This window comes from Aedes aegypti, chromosome 3 (genome assembly GCF_002204515.2).
Source record: "Aedes aegypti strain LVP_AGWG chromosome 3, AaegL5.0 Primary Assembly, whole genome shotgun sequence".
In the NCBI taxonomy this organism is placed as follows: domain Eukaryota; kingdom Metazoa; phylum Arthropoda; class Insecta; order Diptera; family Culicidae; genus Aedes; species Aedes aegypti.
Window position 1 is genome coordinate 382,036,498 of NC_035109.1, and position 27,466 is coordinate 382,063,963.

At 38.3% G+C, this 27,466-nt stretch overlaps 1 protein-coding gene across 16 annotated transcripts in view; it reads right to left on the reverse strand.

Moving 5' to 3' along the window:
- The window catches only part of LOC5569740 (protein 4.1 homolog), a 159,251-nt gene that overhangs the window by 17,004 nt on the left and 114,781 nt on the right, over positions 1-27,466 (reverse strand). For 10 of the 16 annotated variants that reach the window (XR_002502225.1, XR_002502231.1, XR_002502224.1 and 7 more), the window contains exons 3-8: positions 17,005-17,336; positions 16,488-16,933; positions 16,272-16,424; positions 7,055-7,413; positions 6,835-6,992; positions 6,197-6,301 (exon numbers count right to left, since the gene is read on the reverse strand). Coding sequence is in view for 7 of the 16 variants with exons in the window: in XM_021853126.1 (XP_021708818.1) it covers positions 6,197-6,301; positions 6,835-6,992; positions 7,055-7,413; positions 16,272-16,424; positions 16,488-16,933; positions 17,005-17,148 (1,365 nt within the window). In the remaining 9 variants the exon portion in view is untranslated. The remainder of the gene's footprint in view (positions 1-6,196; positions 6,302-6,834; positions 6,993-7,054; positions 7,414-16,271; positions 16,425-16,487; positions 16,934-17,004; positions 17,337-27,466) is intronic. The other 6 variants (XR_002502230.1, XM_021853127.1, XM_021853123.1 and 3 more) reach the window with 1 other exon arrangement.

A 27,466-nucleotide genomic window follows, 5' to 3' on the forward strand; every position in this document is an offset into this window, starting at 1 on the left:
GAAAGCTGAAGCATGAGAATGTATTTAACAGTTTTAGGCGATTAGTGTTTCTAGAAGCTTACAAGAATCTTCTAATTCGATAAAATTCTTCTAATGGGTGTTGCCCAATTATCCAATAATTCATACCCGTGGTACCGCCACGAGTACGAATCACTTAGAATGGAATCGTATAACCATTACCGAAAGAAAATGTGGTTCTATGCTGACAGCAGAGGGAGCTTTAAAAAGCTTTTATTATTAGCTGCGAATCAAAGCGTCTGATCTTCATGTCAGAGGCTATAGTTTATATTTACCAAAGACCTCGACGGAAATAGGAAATCCGCTTTACAAGGATTTCACTAATAGTGGAATTAGGCAAGAATTTTCAAAAGCAATTTGTCCAAAATCCCATAAATCGTTTAACAATAAACGTCGAAACAAGGATCTTCAACTAGGCACATCCCAATTGAAATCTGCCAAAAATGTACCAGTAACTACAATCAGATGTCTAAGATTTTCTCGAATGATCTTATTTCCATTATCATGAAATTCGATGTGTCGCGAACAAGGTTACCATCTAAAAACTTACTATTTTTCTCTAGCAAAAAATGCTGTAAACTTTCACCTACCCGGGCAATCTGTATGCCAAAGGGAATTAGGCTCTGTGGATCTCTCTCGGTTTTAATTATGCTAATGAGTTTGCTGGATAAGCTTCTCAGTTGAGGTGATTCAGGAACCGTCTCACTATATTGCAGGTTCCAAGAATCACCGCTTTTCGGATGCTGTGTAGGTCCTTCTACAATTCCAGCTCGTCTGGAGACCTTAGGAGCGATTTCGGAACAATTCCGGTCGCGCAGAGGACTATTGGACTATACGGACGTCCTCTAGGTGCCTCATCTGCTTCAACTCCTCCGCCAAGGCACGGTACATTGCTATCTTGTTAGAGAACGTTTATTGAACATTGTGGTAGAGCGGTACTGCGATGTCGATGAGTGTAACTCGTTTCATCTTTTTGTCGTAGACTACAATGTCGGGGCGGTTGGCACGGATGAGGGCGTCCGTTATGATCTCGCAATCCCAGTACAGTCTCCCCTACTGAATTGCACTTCGTGCAATATGTACTGTCGATAGTTCTTCGTCGCAATTATCCGGTCCTGGATGGCTCCAAGAAACCTTCTGATTCTGAGAAGAGGACCAGCCACGTGTTTGGCGCCACCTTATCGATGTGCTCGAACTCCAGTTGATGGAGGTGCGTTCCATGCAACTCCTTCTGCTTTCACGTTGCGATCATCTAATCGACGGTTTTGATGTCGCAGTTCAGCTGAAACGGTAGCGGTTCTGGCTTTCTACGAAATATGCCCGCAGCTGCTGGATCTGGATATCGGTGAAGCCTCTTCCTCCTGCTGCACGTTACAGGGTGACTCTCTTAATGGACGATTTTGAGTGGCGCATTCGATGCTTAGTGAACGCCACTCGTATTGCTAGTTCTATCGCCTTCATGTCAACCTTGGTCAACTTTATCACTCCGAAACCATACGTCAACAGGGCACAGCAAACGTGTTGTTCCTACTGCACCTCCTTGATCATCGTGTGGCGTTGCAGGAATCCGAGGTATTTAAACGTTTCCGAATCTCCTCCTGCTCGTTGACGCGGGAACAGCTGACATCCATAACTTGGCCCGGACGTAGATGAATTGACCGGCATTTGTCAATCCCGCACCCCATCCGTGGGTGTGAAGAAGGTGTGGGTAGCTTTTGTACTCCTTTCTCCACTGTTCAATTAGTAGTCATAATTGCATTGGTTGAGTGCTTTGCTAAAGGGGTTCATGGCCAGAAAAAACCACAACGGACTAAAGGTATCGCCTTGAAAACTCCCTCTCCTGATGCTGAGAGTCCTGGACCTTATCACAACGGTGCCGTCGGTAATTTGTAGGTATGTGATCCACATCCCCATCGCGTGCTGCTTCAGCCTGATGACGTTCCCGTCTACCTTATACAACTGCAACATCTGGAGAAGGTTCGAGTGCGGTACTGAGTGGTATGCCTTTTTATAGTCGATGTACGCCGTACACAGGTTCCTTTGCTTTTGGGTAGCTTTTCCTACAATGAATGCATCTACGATGACCTGATCTTTGCAGCCTTGCGTGATTCTGTGATACCCTTTCTGTTCCTCGTTCATCACGTTGTTGCAATGGTCTTGCAACCTCCTCGCTATCAGAGTTGCACAATATCAGTCATATCAACTGATGGCTGATGGACTAAAACTAAACTCTCTATGGATGGACTAAAACTAAAACTAAACTAAACTAAACTAAAACTAAACTATCAATATCATTTTTGATGTGACAACCAACAGCAGTAAAGCGACACCGCCCTCTAGATCATAATCACTGCAGAATAAGTGATCACGTGGTAATTATCCAAGATGTTAAAAGGAAAATAACCATCATCGATTAAGAAATTTTCTTTTTAAGCAATCTTCATGAAAATCTATCATTGCATTGCACTTGGTATCTGTAATGCAATGATAGATTTTCATGACGATTAGGGTAATGTGCTAGTATCCACCGTATTAAGCATTGATCAGTGAGAACTGCAATTTTTCCAGTATTGCAGTGAATGATGCTGATACAAACCGATGCCAAATAATTCTTTCTCAAAACGGTTTTAGCATTGTACAATAACATTTTGATAAATCTTGATCTCTTTTTGGAAATAATGCAAAGAAAATGCATCTTACCGTATTCTCAATCCGTCGTATCGTTTTCAACTCCGTCGCAATCAGTTTCCAGATTCGTCTCACAACTTACGGCTCACTGTGTGTATTGAGTGGTTAAAACACAACATATCAACGCTATAATAAAATGTTTTACTAGGATATATAGATCCTCGGGCATCTCCTTCCATTCCTTCAGCATGATATACTAATTTCCTTTAAAAATAAATTTTTCGTCATCAAAATTCCGCCCGAACATATGAACACTATTCATTTTGACCGTACAATTATGGCATTTGCTCACAGTACAGCGAAAACAACACAATCAAAGGAACCGTATCTTTACGTCGAGCGTCGAGCACACATTGATGCGCACAAGCTTTTTTTTCTCAGTACGACGGATTGAACTTTGTTTACATTCTCAATTATTCGCGGCGGTTGAGGAAATTTCGTAAAATTTGGTGATTTATGGAAGTTTTACGGCGTGTGATTGGAATGAAATCCTTCAGTGAAGAAGTACGAAGGTTTTCCATAGTGAAAATAAGTGCCCGGCGAAGTAAGTCACCCACGGGGGCGGGAAGAAATTTGTGTTGGAAAGTGGTGTGGCTCAGTCGATCGCTAAGCATTTCTCTCAAATCGTGTTCGTCCATGCGATTTCGGTGTAAAAGTGTAAAGTGGATAATTGAACTGAAGTTATTTACCGAAATACAGTAGTTTTATTGCATTTTTGGTATACAAGTGTACAAACCATAACAGTTTTCACAAAATTACACTTGGATAATGAATCTATGTTGCAGGTAAGTTTGAATATCCGCCGTAGTGGAACAATTAAAGTTTGATACGACGAATAGTAGGGCTTACGACGAAGTAGAACAAAACCCTAATTAGAAATTGAACGCAAAAACTGGTTTTTCATTTTTGATGATTGAATGATGGATTCTTAAGCCTTACTGTTTATCGGTGACCAACAAATAGATGCCATCCATCCACAGTACTGTCAAAAATATCGTATTGATAAGTTTCCGTTTTATTAACTTAATTTAAGCCCAACTTAACCCTTTCTTTCCTACAGCTTTATTCGACAATTTAGCTATCAAAATGGCGTTTCTAAAATAAGTGATTGAACAAAAGTTGTTAAAAAAAGGTATATTATTCAAAATGATGGAATAACCAGCATGATGTTGATGGTGTACAGAATCATCTGAGGAGCTGTCCATTAACCACGTGGTCATTTTTTAAGGGATACCAGACCACCCCCACCTTGGTGTACTAGACACGACACTGAAGACGGCCTTACAGTTGAGGTCGAAATACGCGTATCTGTCAAAGGATACAAACTCTAGTGGAATTAAATGGTATAGTACTAAATTCGGTTTTTCATCTACTTATAGGTATTCTACTAAACAGCTCGAAGATTTATTATCATCTAGACTCTAGAGGAATCCCAATTCCTGTGGAATTTTCTGTTCGATTTCTCGGAGGAATACATGCTAGATGCCTAGATAAATTCAGGAGTTAATTCTGGAAGAAATGTTGAAAATCTCAGGGAATTCTTGGGAGAAACTGTATTCAGTTTTTCAGTATTTTTCTGTTTCAAAAACTGGATAGGCTTAACTCTCCGGGAATCGAATTTTCAAACTCTTTCAATCTGTAATTTTCCGATGCGTAAAATGCACCCGTTACTAAGCCAACAAATTAAACCAAGGCACTTCTCGGACACCACTTTGCATACGGTGAAAATAAAGAGAGGCAGGATGTCCTTCATAGTTAACATTTCGTGAAAAAAGGTGCGTAGATTGTGCATAATGATCTTTTGTGTGAAATTTGTGAATGAACATTTTTGATGTTGCTTGCATACACAACACCCCCCCACCACCGACCCCCATGATGGAAAACATGGCTACGGCCATGCTGTTACGTTTAATAGGGCACTTGCAGCCTTTGTTTAGTGTGCCCAACGGACCCATTTGATTTTGCTGGGAAACGTTCCGTAACGTGTTTTCCGTTTCAAAGCGTTACCCAGCAAAATCAAAGGGAGCCGTTGGGCACACTTTTGTTTGCTGCAAGCGCCCTATAAGGAAAAATAGTACACCAATAATGTTGTTCTTCTTCCTATTGATTTTCATGAGATATCTTCTAGATAACTTCTGAATTACTATGAAGCCATGTGTAGATATTTCTGCATCAACTTGTAGAGTATTGTCACGGAGACAGATTTTGGAGAATATCAAGAATAAATCAAAAAAATAAAACACTTATTATTAGTTGGATCAAAATTTGGTATCTAAAATAAACCTCCAGTAGTTCTGCTTCCAATTTCGTCCTTAAAAATCCTAAAGAGTTCTTCAGGAGCCCAAAGGTGTTATTACGGAATAAACTGCTTCTGGAGGATGTACGGAGGATGTACGGGAGATATTTCTAAGCATATTACTACAGGAACATTTAACAGTAATTTCTGAATCAATTTCTTGGACAACTCGGGATGGTAATTATTTTCCAATGCTTTGCAAACGGCACATCTGGACAAACGTTTAAGCAAGAAATGCCTATTTTTTTATTTCAAAAACTTCTTCATTAAGTTTCTTATGTGTTCAGGTGATCTCGTCTATTTGATACTATCCTAATGCTAATGTTTTGAAATAAGTAGACATTAATCCGGGACAATAGCACTGTTACTTAAAATATGTCCCGCAACAGTATTCGTGAAAAAGCAGAGAAGAGTATTCGTAAAAGAAAAAGCAGAGAATAGACAGCACAAAATGGAAAAATAAAAGCATTATCATAAAGGAGTTTCGGTATACAATGATTTCGAGCGCGCCATGTTGGGGATACAATTCAAGCATACAGAGTAAAAATTTTATAAATAGATTTGTAAACATGAATAAATATGTTTTACTTTTGGGAATCATTGTTGGCATCCGGAATGGAAAATGGTCTACAGTCTACTCATTAGAAGATTTAGAGAAAGTACCTAGTTAAAATAATTGGTTTACATGCATGAAAAAAAAATATTCAAAACAGGACTACACAAAAGTACATAAATTACTAAAGTCAGGTATCATCAAGTGGTTAGATATTGTTGGAAAAAATGCAGATTCTTCGCCGTAGAAATAGCTCACGGAAATTACTCTCACATCTCGCGGAAATGCAAAAACTTTCGATTAAAACTTCATTCCAGGGAAAGCCAAAACAGCGTTGAAGCGCCAAAAAAGCATAAAATTTCACTCATTACTAGGATAATGCATAATCGAAAGTTCAGCACATATCAGGGATGATCACACCGATTCATTAACTTGTGTGACCATCCCTAATTGCATAGGTACAGGTAACTGCCACAAGAAATCAAACAAACAAAAGATGAAACAATACGCGAGAGTCAAAACGGATAACCAACGAAAACCAACACTAATAGAGCTCATATCGTATACAGAAACAATAGAAGACAAGAAAAAGAATGGGAAAAGCTGATGATTTTCGGCTAGTATACGGGTGTTATCATAACCTGGCTCGGAACAACGTTGGACGACGACGCAGCGATATCGTAGTCACCCTCGAGGGAGCTCTGAGACGACGCTGAAGCCGTTCCGGTACTAGACTCGCGCTTCAACTGCAGTTGATTGGTAGTAGTTGTAGTTGAGTGTGCGTGTTGGTGGCGACGGTGTTGGTTGAGTGTTAGAATTTGTCGATGGGATGATTTTGATTGTTATTGAAAGTGTGTGTGAGAGATTGGCGTTGCGTCGTTGATCCAAACGAAAGTAAAAGTAGTAAGAGAGTACGTAAACAGGTTATAAATACATACGGATTAGTTGTTAGTTTATGCAAAGAACCACCCAAAATGAAGTACCCGTTACACATAGGAGTCCCACAACCTTTAAGAAACGAAGATTTACTGAATGGATGGATTGAGATGAAATACTGATGGTAACGAGTATGATAAACTGATTACCGATAGAGAAGACAGATAGAGTGGGAAGATAGGAAGTCAACTTTTGATTTCAAGCTGTTCAGTGAGTTTGTCTTTTTGGAAAACAAGAACTTCTAGTTAGAAACAAGAATAAAGGTTATCAATTAAGAGGTTTAATCAACGAAGGGTTAATGATTGGTATCGGTTAGCAGGATCCGCCCTTTGCTGATACTCACGCGTTCCTTCTTCTCCTTCTTGATGGGACTTCGGGAGCCACGAGTTGGCGATTCCAGATCCGGGATGTGATCCGGTGGATGTGACATGGTGTGTCGCTTGTTGGCATCCTTGTTCGGGTCCTTGAGGGCGGCTCGTTCCTTCTCTTGCTGACCAAGGGCTACAATGATCAATAGATTGAGTTGGAAATCTTCCATGTGCTTCAAAACCATAATATCTCACCGTCCATGCTTCGACTGGAAAGTCGCTTTCCGGTGAGACTTCGCTTGAAGTCCGGTGCCGGTCGGTCAACTGGCGTTTTGCGTGTCTCGTAATGCGTTCGTCCCGAGTAGCGGAACTTAGAACCCAACCGGGGGAACAAGCCGGATTTGGACGTCGGTTCCGGTGTCATCAGCCGGAAGAAGGTGTGATGCTCGACGCAGGCTTTCCACAGCTTCTTGGCAGCCCGATGGTTTTCCAGCTTGAACCCGATTGTAGATTCGTACTGCTCAAACTCTCCCGGTCGTATTTTGATGTAGAAGTTGTTGCGTTTGTAGGAGATTTTCAGGATTTTGGGCCATGCGAAGCGATTGATTCGGAGTCTGTGGAAGATGGGTGATTTAGGGAGTTTTTCACAGAAATTGAGCAAACCTTAACCGGATCGTGAACAAGAAAATCAAAAGCATGAATATTGCTATTCCCGGCCACGTCTGCCTTCACATTAACTGGTCATTTTAGGAGGAAATGTTGATGCAGCATTTCCCACCGACTCAGAGATATATTCATGAAAACTAGGTACGAAGGTAAAAGTAGGGAGAAGTCGAAAGGTCAAGGTTCTCCTCAAAGGCTGAAGACAGATTTTATTCCGAAGATTCTTAACAGATCCTTATAAAGATGTTTGACGCATTTTTTTGCAAAATATTTAATAGACGTCAGAGAGTCTCGTTTTGATCAAAGACCTCTTTAGAAATCCGTCCCGGTTCTTCGCGGACGACTCCGCAGGCTGTTCCATCCCACCAAAGGGTCCCATTACTATTCTATTCAGGACCTGAAAAGTAGTATTTATTGAATCTACCGTAGATTATAGAAGAAAAAAGGATGTAAAAAATCTGCATGAACTCGTAGAAGATCTCTTCAAAAGTTATTGAACGAGCTCTTCAGCACTCCACAGAAAAATGCTAAGAAAAAGATAGATATGTTTTCAGAAAATCATCCTTGACACCCTTAACTAGGTCCAGCTAAATGGATACAGAAATCCATCGAACAAATGACAACAGAAATATCTTTTGTCTCTGCAACATACTGCCCCTATTTGAATATTTCTCCCATATCCTATGGGATTTCCTATATAAATGGGACAGTTATGCTACCCCTAATATCACTAAACATCCATTAAGCATTCATGCGCAAGCAGTTTTGCAGGGATCATCAAAGTATTCCTATACGAAAAGAGATCTGATCAAGATTTTATCAATTACTCCACAAGAAATCCTGTGAAGATTCTAAGGAAGAAGCTTTCTTAGCTTTGGTAGAAGCTTTTTTAAGGGAATACTTCTAAACTTCTTAGAAGAGACTTGTTTTTAATTATGAAACGTGGTTTACGGCTAACCAGCCGAGTGGAAGTTTAACAACTACCGAAAAGCTAAACATTACATATAATTTGCAATTGGATTAGATGTCCATCTAATCCAATTGCAAATTATATGTAATGTTTAGCTTTTCGGTAGTTCTTAGAAGAGTCCTTCCAAGCTTTCTGCAAGATACCTCCCAAGTTTCTCGAACTTCTCGGAAGAAACCTTCCAAACTACTCCAGTAAAAACTTTCAAGCTTCTGAAGAGAATCCTGCCAAGCTTATGGTAGGAAGCGTCCTAAGCTTCTGGTGAGAACTATTACAAGCTTCTGGAGAGAAGCTTTTCAATCTACTAGGAAGTGTCCTTCCAAACTGGTTACCACATACCTATTTACTATGCATGTTGACGGCATCTAGCTCTAGCTTTTCGTTCACAACATGTAATGAGAAGTGAGATTACCACAGGGCAATTACCATGCGCGACCGGTCAACTGCAGTAGGATGTCGTTGATACCCGAGCAGAAGAAAATAACTACTGAATACCAAATTGAGGTATTCCATACCAGATAATTTCCAATACTTACAACCTGAATGAGGTATGAATGAGCCTTGCATAAGAGGTAAAATACCTCAAATAATACCTTCTGCATATTCTACAAATACCAAGCTGATAATTAGATGAGGTATTGTAATACCTAAATAATATTTGATGAATTTTCATATAAAAGTGAAATTTTTCAATAGTAGTTCGATACCTCCAGCAGTCCTCAATAGCAAACGAACACCAAAATGAAGTACATTTAACATTTTTTCAAATACTGTTATAATACCAAAATAAGGTATTGATAACTGAACAATACCTAATAGTGGTATGATACCAAAATATGGTATGCATAAGTTATTGCGAGTTATACTTTCCTCTTCGGGTAGTGATGATGTCAAAATGAAGTACATCCAAATAAAAACAAACCGTGAGAAGAGATTGAAGTGTTGATGTAGGAACTGAACAAAAATTATAATATCTCGAGATGTTTTATCACAATACAAGAGTAAAGGAAGTTGATTTGTGATATTGTAAAACCTTGTACCTAGAGAAATAGTTGTAAGTTAATGTTTCTCGTGAACATTATATAAGCTTACGTGTATTTTGTGTTATATTTGATACAGGCCTAGCGCAGGAAGCTATACATAAGTGAATTCGTGAAAGCTGCATGAGGGAGAGTAAACTATTTCCCGTAAGTTTATAGCTAAATAATATAAGCAGTTTAGTGATATAAATATATTTTTGCAGTTTGAGCTGAGCATAAAACGACTGCTACAAAAAAGTAGTTTTTCTCTCGAGCGATCCCGAACAAGGCAAAAGCCTTCCAAATGTCGTTGGAAAACCCTTCAAACTTCACGAGAAAAGCCTCCTAAACTTCTCGTGTAAAAAATGTCATGCTTTTGGAGAGAACTCTTTCAAGCTTCTGGGACTCTTCCAAGATTCTCGTGAGATGGTAGGCTTCCCACTATATTATAGTTCACAATGTAAAAATGTGCGTAGAAATTCAACACCAATCCATCCAGGAAGTGAAATAAGAAGGACCTCAGCTATAAAGCTTTGTCAAGTATTTCCGCGATAATTCGTAGAAGATATATACACGATTTCTTCGAAGATTTCATCATGATTCCAACAAAGATTTACTTTCAATGGCAATGGAACTTCACGGATACTTCTGAAAGCAAGAAAGATCTAGGAGTCTAGTACACGACACTGAAGACGGCCTTACAGTTGAGGTCGAAATACGCATATCTGTCAAAGGATACAAACTCTAGTGGAATTAAATGGTATAGTACTAAATTCGGGTTTTTCATCTACTTATAGGTATTCTACTAAACAGCTCGAAGATTTATTATCAAGAATGATCTTGTATCTTGTAAGGCGCCGCCCACAAATTACGCAACGCTCTAGGGGATTTTTTTTTTATTACCGTACGGATTTGGGCCGAAGGGTCTCAGATTTTTTCCACAGGCAGGGCTCATGGATATATGAATAAAAAAAAATTGAGAAAAATTCAGGGTCGCCTTTTTTTTCCGAAAAAACTCAGGTGGAAATTTTGTTTTCCCTTGACACTACTTACTTTGAAAAATCATAACTCAAGAACAAAGCATCGTAGAAACAAAGTTTTTATATGAAAATTTAAGCAAATTTTCTCAAAAATCAAAAAAAAATATGAACTGGAAAAAGTATTCCACAAAATTTTCACCGTTGGGAAAATTCGTAAAGAAAAGCCAGAAAAACTATGCCCAAACTCGTAGAAAATTTTCAAAAAAATATTTTCGAGAAGGTAATTTTATAAGCTTTAATCACTGAAAGTTTTGGAATGCACTTTTTTTCGTTTTTGAGTTATGGTCAATTTTGTGAAAAATGTCCAGATGTGCCATATAAGACTTTTCTTTGAAAAATCATAACTCAAGAACGAAACATTGTAGAAACAAAGTTTTTATATGAAAATTTAAGCAAATTTTCTCAGAAATCCAAAAAAAATATGAACTGGAAAAAGTTTTCCACAAAAATTTTCCACCGTTGGGGAAATTCATAAAGAAAAGCTGGAAAATCTATGCCCGAACTCGCGGAAATTTTTTTTATAAAATATTTTTAAGAAAGAAACTTTATAAACTTCAATTCTGGTAACTTTTAGGATGTACTTTTCTTTAGTTCCTGATCTATGGTCAATTTTGTAAAAAATGCAATGATTTGCCATACATGCCTTTTCGTTTAAAAATCATGACTCAAGACTCATCATGACTTGTCGAACCGGATTCAAATTATCTCAAAAATATGAAATTTTTGAAATGGAATCAGTTTCCCAGGACATTTTTCACTGTTTATGAAAACAAATAATGAAAACCCGATTAGCTATTCCAGCTTTCAAACAAAGTATATTTGAAAAGAGCGATCAATAAGATCCAATCCTACAATATTTTTCAGTACGCTCATTTTACGTTCCTAAAACATGATCAAATATTGCTAGGATGAGCTGTTTGAACCATATATTTACAAATTTATAAGTTCATAAACAAAATTTCTTAAGAACGAAACTACATAGAAACAAAGTTTCATGTGAAGGTCCATGTGATGGTATCGGTGGCAATATTAAGCGAATGGCTAGAGATGCTAGTATTAGAAAGTCAGCGGAAATTAATAACGCCAAACAATTTTTTGACTGGGCTGTGTCGCAAAAGGCGAAAGACCAATTTAAAAAAGATTGGGAATTCATCTATGCAACTGAAAATGACTATTCAGAGGCTGAAAAATTACTTCAGGAGAGATTTTCTAACCTTGTTCCAATTCCTGGAACAAAAAATATCATTCATTTATTCCAAAAGACGAACGAAGCATTTTTGCGAGTGAATTCTCAGATGCACATGAAAACCAAGAAAATACAGCCAAAGGCAATCTTCCCGGTTGAAAAAATAGATAGTTTAAAGATAAAATGTAAGTTATGTACTGAATAATTGAATAAATAAAATTAAAGAAAAATATAAAAAGAATCTTATTTGTTCCATAGAAAAGAAAGAATCCCTTGGAATGGAAAAGAAACAGTTTTTTCAGCTTTGCTTAACAGTGTAATGTTTCATGAAAAATATAATCCAATCCGACTTATAGCTTGAGCTTGAGCTTGATTGGCCGCCCGTGGATGCACTCCAGTATCGCCAGATCAGCTGCACTTACACAAGGAACCAACCGAATGACTGCTTGGGACTAACAGGCATCCTCAGTGTATAAGTGCTGGTGATCTTCTATTTTTAGGCAACAATGGCACCTGCCACGTCAGAATGCAGACCAATGAGGGGAAGGGGGAGGAATTGATGATGCATTGAACTGACTCCCACGTAGACCGTATATTCCACTGCATCCACGTCAGTTCATGCGGGAGTGTATGGATTGGGGGAAAGGCATGGCAGAGAGGTTTGCTTTTGTGGTTAGCAGACTGCCTATGTATCAGGCGTAAGAAAGGCGTGCGCGTGGAAGTAGGAAGCGTTAGGAAACGGTTTCTTGTCCGTCTCTGGTTCTAGCGTTTGCTATGAACGAATAGTTTGAGTGTGATATATTTAGAATGGAAGATAGAAGCAAATGAGAGATATACAACTACAAAGTACGAGGAAAGGGACGGGCCTGGGATTGAACCCATGACCTTCTGCATATGAAGCAGAAGCGGTAGCCATCAGACCACCAACCCCGTCGACTTAAAACTGGACTTGAAACCGCGACCTTCGGATTCTCAAACATTAACCCACACCACACGCCCATCACAGTTTTTCAATATAATCCAATCCGACTTATACTTCATTAAAAACCAATCCCATATCGTTTCTTTCAGATCTTTTAGAAAATTTGCAATTGCTTTGATAAAAAAAAACCTTGTTTTTCTGATGCTTCGATTGAAATATGGGTTTTCAAAGAAAAGGCTAATATGGTCATTTTTCACAAAATTGATCATAGCTCAGGAACAAAAAAAAGTACATCCTAAAAGTTACTAGAATTGAAGTTTATAAAGTTTCCTTCTCAAAAATATTTTAATAAAAAATTTCCGCGAGTTCGGGCATAGATTTTCCAGCTTTTCTTTATGAATTTCCCTAACGGTGGAAAATTTTGTGGAAAACTTCCAGTTCATATTTTTTTTTGGATTTCTGAGAAAATTTGCTTAAATTTTCATATAAAAACTTTGTTTCTACAATGTTTCGTTCTTGAGTTATGATTTTTCAAAGAAAAGTCTTATATGGCACATCTGGACATTTTTCACAAAATTGGCCATAACTCAAAAACGAAAAAATAGTGCATTCCAAAAATTTCAGTGATTAATGCTTATAAAATTACCTTCTCGAAATTTTTTTTTTTGAAAATTTTCCACGAGTTCAGGCATAGTTTTTCCGGCTTTTCTTTACAAATTTTCCCAACGGTGGAAAATTTTGTGGAAAACTTTTTCCAGTTTATATTTTTTTTTGATTTTTGAGAAAATTTGCTTAAATTTTCATATAAAAACTTTGTTTCTACGATGCTTCGTTCTTGAGTTATGATTTTTCAAAGTAAGTAGTGTCAAGGGAAAACAAAAAATTTCCACCTGAGTTTTCCGGAAAAATAGGCGACCCTGAATTTTTCTCAATTTTTTTTTTATTCATGAGCCCTGCCTGTGAAAAAAGTTTCATGAAAATCTGAGACCCTTCGGCCCAATTTGTACGATAATAAAAAAAAATCCCCTCTAGGGAGGAGTAAGCTCAAGCGTTACGGCTAGTACTTTTTTTTCATTTTTTTTTTTTTTCATAAAAAGCTTTACGAAGGTGTTCATTGTCAATTTTAGCATTACGCTGCCTAAGGTATTTACACAAATTATCGAGTAAAATTTACGAAGAATTTAGTCCGAAATCAGCTCAAATCTTGTATGAATCTAATCAAACGTCTCTCCAGAAATCATTTAGGAGTTGCTCTAGGATTTCCCTGCAGATCGCTACAGGGATACTGACCCAATGACAAGATCAGAATTCCGCCATGTTTCTTATATATAATCTGATGCGAATTTCAAGAAAAATCAGTTTGCAAACCGCAAAAAAGCTAATATGGACGTTGCAAACCATTAGTCATTCACGCTAAAACGGAATTTTGTTATCACAACTCATTTTGTCATTTCTAAGATGTTTTCAATTTGCTACACAAAACAAAAGTTGACATCCCTATCCACTATTATAGCCTATTTTTCATATTTAATATATTGTTCGTCACAATAGACAAAACTCGTTACTCCCCTTAAAGCTACGTCTCTTATGGGCGGTCACTTTCTATATCTAATATCTAACCCTTTCTATATCTATATCTATATCTAACCCTCAACAACTCAATAACGATTTATTTTCAAAATCTTATTTTACCAAACATTCCAATCGATTAGTTCCTATAATATTAAATTAGGATCGTTCGGCTTTCACGGCTACGCAGTCTTTAAAGGAATAAAACGAGGTTTATTACTTGATCAATAGACGATTCCTTCAATAAGCAAATTTTCCCAGGAATCATTAAAATATCTATCAAAAGTCATGGGAAAGATCTGTCACCAATATCTCCAGTAATCTATTATTTTTTTCTTCCAATTTTCCTCGTACGAGACACCGAGTCATTGATTAAAATATCCACTATTCATTATGAATTTATTAAAGAGCATACCAACTATATGCATTTGATCTTACATGGCGTCCTCAAAGGACTATGTTTGGAATCCGTCAAGGACCTATAAAGCAGATGGCGGAGTATCACGGAAGTAATGCCTCAGAGGTATTTTTAAGCATTCTGTAAAATTTTTCGCTGAAATATTGGCAATTATTTTGTAAGATAACTACCAAAAACTGCAAGCTAGTGGCTACAGATCTTACTAAGAATTTGATAAGCAATCCCGGGAGTGGGCTATTTTGCATAAATCAATTTGGCATAACGCCATTTGTCATAATAATCAATTCGCATAACGGTCATTTGGCATAATGGCCAATGGCACAACCACAACTATATCCCTTCTTTCAAAAGATGACAGTCCTTGATGAGAAAATGTTATGCCAAATGACCTTTATGCCAAACGACCGTTATGCCAAATGTATTTTATGGCAAATGGCGTTATGCCAAATGACCCAGACCCAGGAATCCCTTATCTTTTTAAAACGGGCGAATCCTTTCATTCTTTTACCTTGCTGAGCATGTTGTACGAATGCGTGGTTGAAGGTCAACTAAAAGAGGTTAAGATACTCGGAACAAATCGGCAAAAAAATCTCGCAGCGTGTTTGTTAACAATCTCGGGAAGTATCCACCTTAAAATAATGAGTATTCAACAAGCATTGTATGAAAATGTGCAGACAATCTGACTGACGCGAATTCTGAGAGTTTCGTCGGAGTCAATTAAATATGTCCCGGGAAGAATTTCTCAAACATCAGGCGATACTCGTACTAGAAAGACGGCAAATAATATGGCAAGAATATTTTAAGAAAAGTTTATTGAGCATCCCAAGAATACTTTTCTAAGATCTCGATGGAAATGCATCATGAATCTTGCGAGGTGTCCATCTGAGACTTCTCGCAAAAATCTTTCAATGAGTATCTAAGTAAATTAAACAAGGTTTCTTTAGGAATCTATTAACTATGATGCCAACGTCAAAAACCTCTCTAAATTCGCAAAATATATCGTTAGAATAGTACCTGAAAATTTATCCAAAGTAATCAAACAAGGATTTCAAAGAGAATCAACGTAAAATAACGCCTTAAACGAAACAAGTTTTTTTTTTCACTTTCTCTCGGGATTTTTTTAGCAGTCCATAATTCATAGTTCTTGCGAACTCCAGGAAGAATCCACATTTGAAAGTCTTTGGGAGAACCGCCACCAGCCCACTAAACTATTCTACAGGAATCTTACATGCATTCCTTCGTGAAACCAGCAAAGATACGAAGGGACCTCCGTTAGGATCGATTATGCAAGATTTTCCATGGAACTAAAAGGTAAAAGTTCGCCATCAATCACGTCAAGAAGATCTGTTTACTATACAGATTTATCAAATAAAACTCTTGATTCTAGTTCCGAACTGCGTTTATGATGGAATGAGTCCTCCTCTAGAAATTATGAAATTACAAAGAAATTTGCTCTGAAATCCATCACAAATTTTGTCTAGAATGGTATATGAATGCTCCATGGAATCAGTTTTAAAATTCTCTGCGAGTGTCCTGCTCAGTATTCTATTACATTTTATTACAATAATAGTCACAATAATACACGCCAAACAAATGCTGTTCGGAATGTTACAAAAGTTTGGCCAAGAATTTCAGTAAAAGAACAAACCGTCTGCAAAGCATTCTAAAACTTCCGAGTTACTACTTACTTATCCCGGTAGACTAACAATCCGGACGCACAAACCCCCAGCATGATGTCGACCCCCTCGGAGTCCTTGGCAGGATGTAGGTCAACTCCGTACATGGCCAGCTTTTTCGCATTCTCCAGATAATGCAGCTCGGCTTCGGCTGGGGTTTGACTCCTGAAACGATCAAGAACGGTATTCAATAATTCTATCACTGAAGATGCTGAAAAGCTCCCATACTTATGTGTCTTGTGCAGATCCATCACTTTGTCCAGCAGTTCCGGCGTCTGATTCGGGGCGATCTTGAACTCCTTCAGGTACGAGCGATCCTTCATCTCGTCGGGATCGTAATCGCCCAGCTCCGATTGCACCAGGTACGACCCGAGCAGGGCATGTGTCACGAACGAACACGGCAGTCGGCCCTCGAGGATATCATTGCGAACCTGCAGACACAGGTGGTACCGGGTGATGTCCTCCTGCAGCTGGGCCGGCTCCGGAGGGTAGAATTTAACCTCGAAGTTCATCTCCCACGGTTCGGAACGGAAGAATTTGGCCACGGGGCGTTCGAGGTCCAGCCATACCCGTGGATCTGCTGCCGTGACGTATGTCAGTCCGAAGTAGTCTTTCTCGATGATGTTCAACCCGGCGCAGACTGAGTTCAGTAGGTCTCGACCGCGAGCTTTGCGCTGGAATTTGAGAAACAAATCATATTAGTTAACAATCGCTTACAATGTAACTGGAATCTAATGAGACTTACGTCGATCGTAACTTCCAGTATCGATCCATCGAGGACTGTGACTTTGGCGAGCGCCGCCTTGCCGGACGAGGAGGCTGGCTTCTTTTTCGGTGTGCTCGGATTGGTGGCTGGCGCCGCTTCCGCCGTTTTGGACTCGGCAGGCATGGCGCTGCTGCTGGCCGTGGTTGACGAATCCGAACGAGTGCCGCCAAGCGGAAGAGGATGATTGCTGTTGGCTCGGGTTCAATTTTGTTTTATCCTGACGTCCGCCAGGCCACCAGCAGTGGTGGTGGTGGTGGTGGTGGTGGTAGGGGGTAGTTAGACACACTCACCCAAAGAGCCGGCTCGGAACACTGAAAAAAAGAAAGAGAACGCCAAGGAAGGCACAATTTAATTTCACTGTGGGCAGCACTATGCTCGCTAACTCACACCGGGACGCCGTAATCGTCGTGGATGGCGAGGACGACGTCGCCGGTGACCATTAATGAAATGGGTGTCCATATTTCAGGAAGCGAACAGATAGATGGTAGGAACAGCAGTCGTCGAGTTAAGTTACATACATACAAAGTGAGTGGACAGGGAAAAGTAATTGAGTTATAAATGTATATGCCCTGGAAAAGAAGGAAGGGAAACATGGAATGGCGCAATAATTAGGCGACCGACTGGCTAGACCTTTCGGTCAACTATGTCTACCTTCAACAGTTTGTACAAGGATGACATAGTGCAAATGGTTTAAGGTGAAACATCTCGGAATCCAAAGATGGCCGGCACAATGGCCGACCTCTCCCCCTACTCAAGTTTTCAAAGGCACAAAACTGGAGAAATAGTTGGCAAACGTTCCTGATCTTCTTATTTTAAGCTTTCTGCTAGTGCACAAATCCAAAATAAAAAGTGCACTGTTGTGGGATGCTTTCTTCGCGAGATTTGTGCCTTTGAAGTTTTAATGCAATCTTAGAAGTTGATTCCAAACTGTTTCACCTTAAGAGGAATGAAAATGCAAATTGTCTAATTGGAATACTTATGCATTATTGCACCCGTGATGGAATAATAACTCTGATCAGGCCATCACGCGATTATGAGGATTGAATAAGTAACTGCTATTCGTGACAAGTACCCAACTTCAACTAAACATGACTTTTTTTCGACAGTCAGTAAGTAGCTATCTACCTACATGGGATGATTTCGATACACCTTAAATATAAACAAAGTGAACACACGACCGCGCAATCATATCTTATCGGATCGAGTGGAACATGTGCTGCCTTTGAGCCCTCTTTCCTTCCTTCTTTCTTCGAATTTCCATTGACTCATCGTTGAAGCAGAAGCGATCACGTATACTACGTAGAAGGGAGCGGTATGTCAATGCGAGGAATAAAGTTTAAAATTCATTCAAGAGTTTATTTAGGAATTACTTCCAGGTCTACTTCAGAAATGCATTCAGGAATTCTTCCAGAAACTGCTCTTTAGATTCGTCTAAGAAGTTTATTAAGAATTTGTACAGAAGATGCCTCTCAAAATTACTCGAAGTATACATTCTGGGATTCTTCCGGAAATTACTGTTTGAGATTTTTAGGTTACTTAATAAATTTCTAGTAAATTCTATTTGGAAAATTCACTCGAAGTCAAAAACAGAAGTTATGAAGTATTTATAGTAATCTATCCAAGAGTTCCTTGTCTTTCTGCGGAATTTCTCAGAGATATTCTTATATAAACGGATCCTTGTAATGTCGTTCTCAGAAAAAAAAGAGCATGGTGCACTTCTAACGTAAAGTTTAGCAATGATCGAAAATGTATCAGAAAATTTAAAAAAAATACCGTTGAACTGATTTTGAGAAAAAAAAATAAACAATTAAACTTTAATACTTTACATCACTTTTGCAAAAGAAAAAAATAAATACTAGTAAGACGAGCAAATACCTCTAATCTCTAATATGTTGCTTATCTTGACAAATAGATCTATTTAGTCTGCGACTTTTTTAGTATTTTATTTTTTTCTTCTGCAAAAGTAAAGTGTTGAATTGAACTTTACTTAGTCTTTTTCTTAAACATACTCTAATAATCCCTCCATATATATAAAAATATAGTGAAGCTGTTTCTGTTGCAGTGTGTATTTTTTTCGTAATAATTTTCATGGAAGAAATATGACGAAGTGTACCTTAGAGACTTCCTGGGGAATTAACTTTAAATTTTCATAGAAATTGACAGAAAAAAAAACATAACATTACTTCCGAAGGAATGGCTAAACGAATTTTAATGAATTTCCGTAGAGAAAATCTACGCTTTTGAAAAAAAAACTGGAGTACCACCTGCAAGATTATTAGAGGTACTCCTTGAAAACTCCAACGCGAATTGAGGAAAAAAAACTCTTGAGAAAATACCAGGATGAATTTTAGGAAAATCATCTAACATGATTCATGTAGTTTTTTTTGTTATACATGAGGCAGCATCGTTACAATGTGATACTGTTTCTTGCCCTCCTTGAAGAACAGCAGCCTACAAAAAAAAAGATCGACTTCGCTTCCATATAACTACAGATTACAGACGATAAGCTCGTTGATAGTTTTTAAGTCAGATCCTTTAAAGAATTGATATCTTTTGCGAATACCTTGGAAGATCCATATCAGATTCCTATTTGGCATGGCTTCTCAGGTACCGCGTCCACCGGTTTAGTGATCAAATCCGCTAACATGTTGTCAGTACTTACATACGTCACTGCTCCTTGCCCGTTTGTAATGGGGTCCTTCGGTTCCTAAATCACCTAACCTTCGCGGGAAACAGCTAGATTATTCTGCATAGGTGTCTTGTTTGGGTTACAATTCTTCATCTTGAAGCGTATCACTAGTTTGTCGATACTTGCGTAAGTAGTCTTGCTTCATACCAAGGAAACTGATTTCTCCACAGTACGTCTTCTTGAAAGTTGAGCTTGAAGCTTTCTTCAAGATCTCGATCTCAATCTTCTTTCCAACGATGAGCAAATTTCCTGCCTCTCACATAGAGGCAGTAGTCGTGGAGCGATCGTCGGAATTCCAATCTCAGAAATCGATAGTCCTCGTAACGACTCCAGCCTTCTGCAAGAATCTTTTCTCCACCTGTATTGCCTCATATTTGACCACGTTTCCAACCGTATCATCCTTCAAACAATTTTCCCGTTTCGATATCAGAGGCCTCACTCCTTGCGGGCAGCTTGACAAACGCCAGACCTTCCTCTCTTTCAAGGAACGTAGCTCGTCTCGCACTGCAGCCATCCACATCAAGCCAGCTCATCAACTGACGGAAAATGGTTCGCCTGAAATATCCTGTAAAATTGTCGAATAACCTGCGCTCCAGTTTTCTAAGCAGAATTTCGCGTGGGCGAAGGAAGCGCGTTTTCCGGTGCTTCAACCAAATCTTCAACGTCATGGACGTCCTCTTCTTCACTTGCTTGGTCGATTTCCCCTCTGGAAGTGCACAGTCAACGGGACATTATTATCTTAAGGCTCAAGAATCCATCATCCAATCATCAGCAATCATCAAAACTTAAAAATCAGTTTTTTCGTTCAAATTCTAAGAAATCCTCAATAAAATCTATCATCGCATTACTGATAGCAAGGACAATGCAATGATAGATTTTCATGAACATTGCTTCAAATTTGAGCAAAAAATAAACTGGTTTTTAAACATTGTAAAACGATAATGGTTATTATCCTCTTAAGGTGATTATAGAACGAAGCCACACCTCAAATATTCAAGAGCACAAGACTTGAGAACCAAACAGCACTCCGCGTTTAAAATGTATCCCATTGGTCACCACCAGCAAACAAGTAATTTGATTGATTTTCAACGCGAACTGTTGTCAGATTCTCCAGTCTTGTGCTCTTGAAAATTCAAAGTTTGACTTCGTTTTATAATCACCTTAATTCATCATAGTATACGGGAAGAAAATCTCGTCATACTTGACGTCTCGAGCAACTATAACTTTTACGGCATTCCTTTTGAGGCCATGATTTCCAATCGCCAACCAGGTGGTCATTACACCCGGAATCAAGCTTGATCAGGATTTGTCCAGGCCACTTCGCCGCAAGGTTTGCATTGGCCACGAAGTTTACTGCATCTTTCTTCTCTGAATTTGCTTCCCACTCGCGACAATCCTACGCCATGTGTCCACGAGACCGTATTTATGGCATTTCAGGAACTTCTTTGAATCATTCTTGAACGCTGCCGACTTGTCTTCAATTGAATTACATTGCCGGTCAGCTCGCTTCTTTTCTTCGTCCAACAGTCGCTGCTTGACAAGATCCAGATTCAAGTCTTCCTCGGCAACATTCTCCAGGGCCGTAAAAAGCGGACCTTCTCTTCTTCTTCTTTCTGGCGTTACGTCCCCACTGGGACAGAGCCTGCTTCTCAGCTTAGTGTTCTTATGGGCACTTCCACAGTTATTAACTGAGAGCTTACTATGCCAATGACCATTTTTGCATGTGTATATCATATTGACTACATTTAGGGGCGGTCCATTAATTACGTAAGGGTTTATGGGGGGAGGGGGGTTCTGAGATTTCTTACGTGTCATACAAATTATTTTTTATTTTCATACAAAAAATCTTACCATGGGGGGAGGGGGGGTTTAAAATCCCCGAAAAATATCTTACGTAATAAATGGACAGCCCCTTAGAAGTATTCCACGGTATAATGTGTTTTTATTTTTTGAAACAACTCAAAAAGCAGTTGACTTATTACATTTTGTCGTGCATATTCGGCTTCAGGAGCCACGAATTTTATTGGCTATGGAATTTCAAATATTACCGAGCAGTTTTACGTGGATGATCATTGTAATCGCATATCAGCAAAATCAATAAGTTAAATAGAACATGTTTTAAATCTACTTAGAACTTTTAGTTAACAAGATACTATGTACAGTCACGAGCACTGACTGTACATGTCAATGGTTACTACTCCGTGATTGATCGGGACTGGTAAGAATTGCACTTCGCTCCAAATGAATAAGGGATTGAACTCTCTGCTGATTCTCGAAGTGCACATTTTGCAGCTCTCATATTATTGATCAATAATATCGCCGGTCAAGCCCTTACAAACAGTTGGGATGGGGAATACATGTTAGTGTGTGTGTGATTGTTACTTCTAGAGACCGAGAATACCTCTGCATCTCCAAAATCACCACGGGAAGGGTGTTAATTATTGAGGGATGAAAAAGATCTGGGAGTCACTTTTGGTTGGTGATGCGATCCATAGATAAGGACGAAGGAGGAAAAACGACTCTTACTTAATACTAGTTTTGCATTTAATTATGCATGATGCATTATGCACGTCGACATTCATAATATCGAACTATTCATAGGCAATGTTTAATAAAGACGAAAAAAAAGGTATGCGTATACTAAAGTTATATGAAAATATTGTCATTTGTAGTGTCATGTGTTATCATAAGTATGAAACGAGCTCACTAGTTGGTAATTCATCCTCGTCTGAACACGAATATCTTTTCGCACTCGTAAAACGCGGACCGTACACGATTGTTCTTGATCCGTCGCTCGCCCCACAGGAGCATGCAACAGAATCGAAAAACCACACACTGATGCATTTCGCGATACTTTTCATATCATTTCGCCAAACATTTCTTAGCATCGCAAACCGAAAAAAAAACACAAAATCACTCCGGACGCGCGAAAACGACCACATGAGTTTGGGCTTTCGTACAGAACTGACCGATTTATCTGGGTAGATTCTCGACGAGATCCATGTATCTTGCCAGGGATTTATTGGTGAATTCTTAGAAAGATTCTTGTTGATGTTCTGTTGGCTCATCTCTTGGTAGATTCAACTGATATTCTCAACGAATCCTATGCAACATCCTTGACTGAGTTTTTCTCGAATTTCAGCATGATTTTCATTGGAAGCTTTTTTTTAAAAAAAAATAATGGAATTCTAGAGTGGATATTAGAGAATCATTAGTGAAGTCTTCAGCAGGTTCCTTACACACGGTGCTTCAATTACCGTAATTATCAAATAAAATATCCATCCAAACGGCAGTCGGCATTTGATTCCTGACGTTGTTCTGCGAATTTGAAAAAAAATCCTTGGTCAGAATTTTGAGTTACGTCCTTTTGATGTTTATATGATAGAAATCACATGATGTATGCCACTTATTAAATTTTGTAGTTCTAATTTTTCTATAGCTTTAGATATGGAAAAATCCTTTTTTTAAATTATCTTGACCAACATTTGAAAAGAGCCAATGTTATGTTTAGTTATTACTAATCAGCCAATACAATAAAAATAATATCTACCAATCAAACGCCTGATAGTGATTTAAGGAAATTGTCCAAAGCATTCAAATAGGTATGAATAATTCTTGGACAGGATATTTAGATACGCTTTTTAGAAGTGTATGGGAAGAATAATTTATAGTGAATTCCGTTCCATCTTTAATCAACGTTTAGGTGCATACATAATCATTAAACCTTTGCGGTTGTTCTTATTTCATTCAATTTAGCAAGTTGCATAAAATTTACACGTACACATATTGTCTTGACTGACATGAGAAAAGAGCCTAAGTATAATTGAAATATACACAAATCTATATAGCTGAACAATGACTGTATCGAATTTGATCGAAACACTCGAACATAAACATCACATTCTTTCCATACTTTTCAAGAGGGCGAATCTACATATCATGTTCAAGAATTATCCATAAACATTTGAATGCTTCAATATCTAAAACCAGGTAAAAAAAATTAGGACTACAAAAAATTTTATAACCTGTTTCTTTAAACAAGTTAAACTGGCAAACATCATGTGACTTCTATCATATAAACTTCAAAGGGGCGTAACTCAAAATTTTGACTAAGGATTTTTTTTTTCAAATTCGGCCCAGAAGTGTAGTACAACGACAGGAATCAACTGCCGACTGCCGTTTGGATGGTATATTTTATTTGATGATACCGGTAATTGGAGCACCGTGTTACAAGTACACAGCATTTGGAGGGTTAATGTGTAACGGATATGTTATTAGATTTTTGGGGAAATTCTTGGAAGATTCTAAGAAGTGCAGAAAACTGCTACAATTCGTAACATTATGAAACTAGAAAATAAAACTTTCTCAAAGATGAACGAACAAGATATCATACAATAAAGTAGACAAAAATCTATTTTTATGCGAACGATCAATAATGACACCGGAGAAATCTTTCTTGAAGAACATAAAATGTCCTATTTTAGTTGTTTATCTTCTGTTTTGAACAGTACTAGCTCGTGTCGCGGAAATATAAGTCCAAAAAAATACACCTTCTTTTGCAACTTTCACTTTTCTATAGGATGAGAAACTCTATTCTGAGATTATTCATTATTCATATAAAATCTGGAGCCAAGTGATGAGCAAATTTTTGAACGGAGTAGATCTAGATATCATTTAAAACATTAATTACACAACGTAACAAAAATGACATTTTTGCGTCTCTCAAGAATCAAATTATGTGTCTCTAGTAGATTTGGGGTTGCTGAATCAAATGCCATTCTCAGAAATGTTCCAGCACGTCACAATTTTTAGCTACAGGTTGCCAAGGTTGTATAAAACACTGATTTTATTGATGTTTACATGAAATTTAAAGTACAATTCATCAATCATTTGTGTAAACTAATCCACCAAGCATGCAAACTAGAACTTAAACTTTCATTTCAGATATAATTTGATTGAAATGGCACGATAAAATTTCGATTAAGCCGATTTTTTCAAAATGCTTGCAGTCTCCATACAAAACTCTTCGTTTCTCTTATATGACAATATACAATAATTCTCTTAAACATCAGAAAATAACTTTTCCATATCTAAAGTATTATAAACTTTGATGATAAGTATTGTTAGACACATAAAGTTTGAATTCTGTGGCAAATTAAGCAAATAAATTACCTTACAAGCTGGCAAACTTGCATGCAAGTTGGCTGAAATAGTAAATTTTTGCATTTTCAACAGTCAATATCTCAAAAACTAGACGTGCTATGATATTTCTGAAAACGGCAATGGATTTAGCAACCTTTAATTAAGTGAATAGCGGTATTTTGGTTCTGGAGACAAAAACGTGTTCCGCAGTGTTATTAACGTTTTTGAAAAAAAAACTTGAGGAATTTCCTGTTCAAACACTCGTCTGCGAAAGCTCTACCCAAGTACCCAAATAGCTTTTTAATTATTTTCCTGCGTGCTAATTTAATGCCAATATATAACTGACACATCCAATATTAGCCGTATAATAAGCCTATAAATAAAAAAAGGCGAATTAGCGGGATAATGGTTATTTAAAAGAAGAAAGAAGTGGGTGACTTAGATATTTCTACGAATGCTAATCCAAGAAAGAAAAAAAATATTCAAAGTCATAAACCTTGACTGTTTTAAGATAAAATGAATGTATCATTTAAGTCTGCATTTCAGTTCACCGCCCTGAGCAAAGCGACACAACACACATTTTTATTGCACTTGCCAAGCTTGCTTATCAGAAGTCTAGTATTTGTACAGAACCCGGCTAACTTCTTCTACCACACCCCAAATGCTTCCCAAAGTGCAGGACATTCTTCAGACGTGTTTTTTTCCTACGACAACGTAAATAGACTCAACAACTGCGCGCAACATAAATAAATGAAACAGTTGATAAACATTGCAAAACGAATCACATCGTCATTATATCTCCATTTAAACTTTGCGTAACCGCTTCTGGGAAGGAAAGCAACGTAAATAAAAAAGGTGAGAAATCTTAAGAATAAATACCACCTTTAGTTACGTTTAAGGTTATAGCTCTTTTTTCGAAAAACTTTTTTGAAATGACCCTCCTGCTTCTTATCAGAGGGAGATCGGTTTCCCATTTTCACCCTCCTCGATTGTTGCTGCGGTATCGCACTCCCAGACTTGTGGTCGCCGGCTTTTTACGACGCAACAATGCACAGTGAGCAAAAATGGAAATAGGTGTACAGGGTATCAAACCAGCGGCTTCTAAAAGTTGCGGTTTTGGTTCTGTCTTTGACCACTGAGGCAATGTGGAAGGTGCGAAACGGACCCTAGTCAGGCAAGTAAAACGTTTCCGATGTCCTTGCTGGTGGGTTCGCCTAAGGAGAGTGCTCCCCTCGGACGATTTATATCGGGCATTATCGACGAAATGAATCAACCGACACGCACGAATACAGGTGAAGTTTGATAGTAAAATTTTGTGGCCAACGGGTGTGGCCACACAAGTTGGCGACTAATTTTTATATCAAAATAGTTTCCCTATTTATCCGAACGTAAAAACCGAGTAATTTGCAAAAAAATTGTCTCATGTATATCGGAAATCCCAAAGAACATGGGACAGTTCTGAATATTGTTAATAGGCTTGGTTTGAGGTTAATGGAATACAATTTTCCTGACGTCTTCATGATAATCATCTCATTGTGATAGAAATCTCTAAATGCCATGTTCGAAAATTCACCTACAATGATTACCTATTTGATTCATTGTACATCGTAAAACGGAGTAACATTGATAGATTAAAAAAAACTGATTATTTTTGCATTCCACCTAGAAGACATTGTATTCAGTAACCTTAAATTGACTAAATAGCGGTATTTTGGTGCTTGAGACAAAGCTTATTCCGATGTGTTACCCTTCAAAGCCAAAAATAGAATTCAGGAGGTCAACTTCAAACGGTTGATGCTTATCTATGTATATTGTTCGACCTACGTGTCTACAGAAGCAAACATTGATCCCAATTGAATACACGAACCGTTCATTGTATCAATTCGAAACTCTATAAATTTCCTGGAACAAGTCATTCAACGATTGGAATGATGACCCATAACGAACCTCGCAGGATCATTCCAATATTTAGTGCCCATTAAATGGTAGGGGGAATAACAAGGTACCCACTTGCTGAGCAAGAGCGGTTGTGTCTTTTACAGCTATGTAGGATACATAAAAAAGCAATATATCGGGTTTATGATTTCCAGCGTGCTGTAAAAACCGCAGCCGGCAAGGGTGATTATTCCAGCAATTTAACACCGGATCGATGTGCCGTACAGTTTCCTCGCGCAAAATGGGCTTTACTTGTCACAAAGTGTTGTGGGTGCCAGTAAGAGTTTCCCCGGAAAAAAATCACATTGGTTTGCTGAAGACGTCGTCTGGAGCGAAGGAAACAGATAACCATCATTGAACCTAGCATTGTTTGACAACTTATATTCACCTAAGGGCAAACAATAGGTGCACGCAACATAGTCTAATATATCACCTATTTGAACAAACATAAACCATACCCGGGGCAGAAGCAAATATTTTCGACGCACAGCTTTTCGAGGGAAGCAAACCACACCTAGTTTCGTCAACTTGAAAGCACCGCACGCCTTGGCCATACCGTTCATCAAAGCCGCAACTTGGCATTAGGGTGTCCCAGAAAAAAGTCAATGTTCGAAATATTATGGCGCTCAACTCTAGAATGAAAGATATGCTTATTTATAGCATTCTTATGGAATA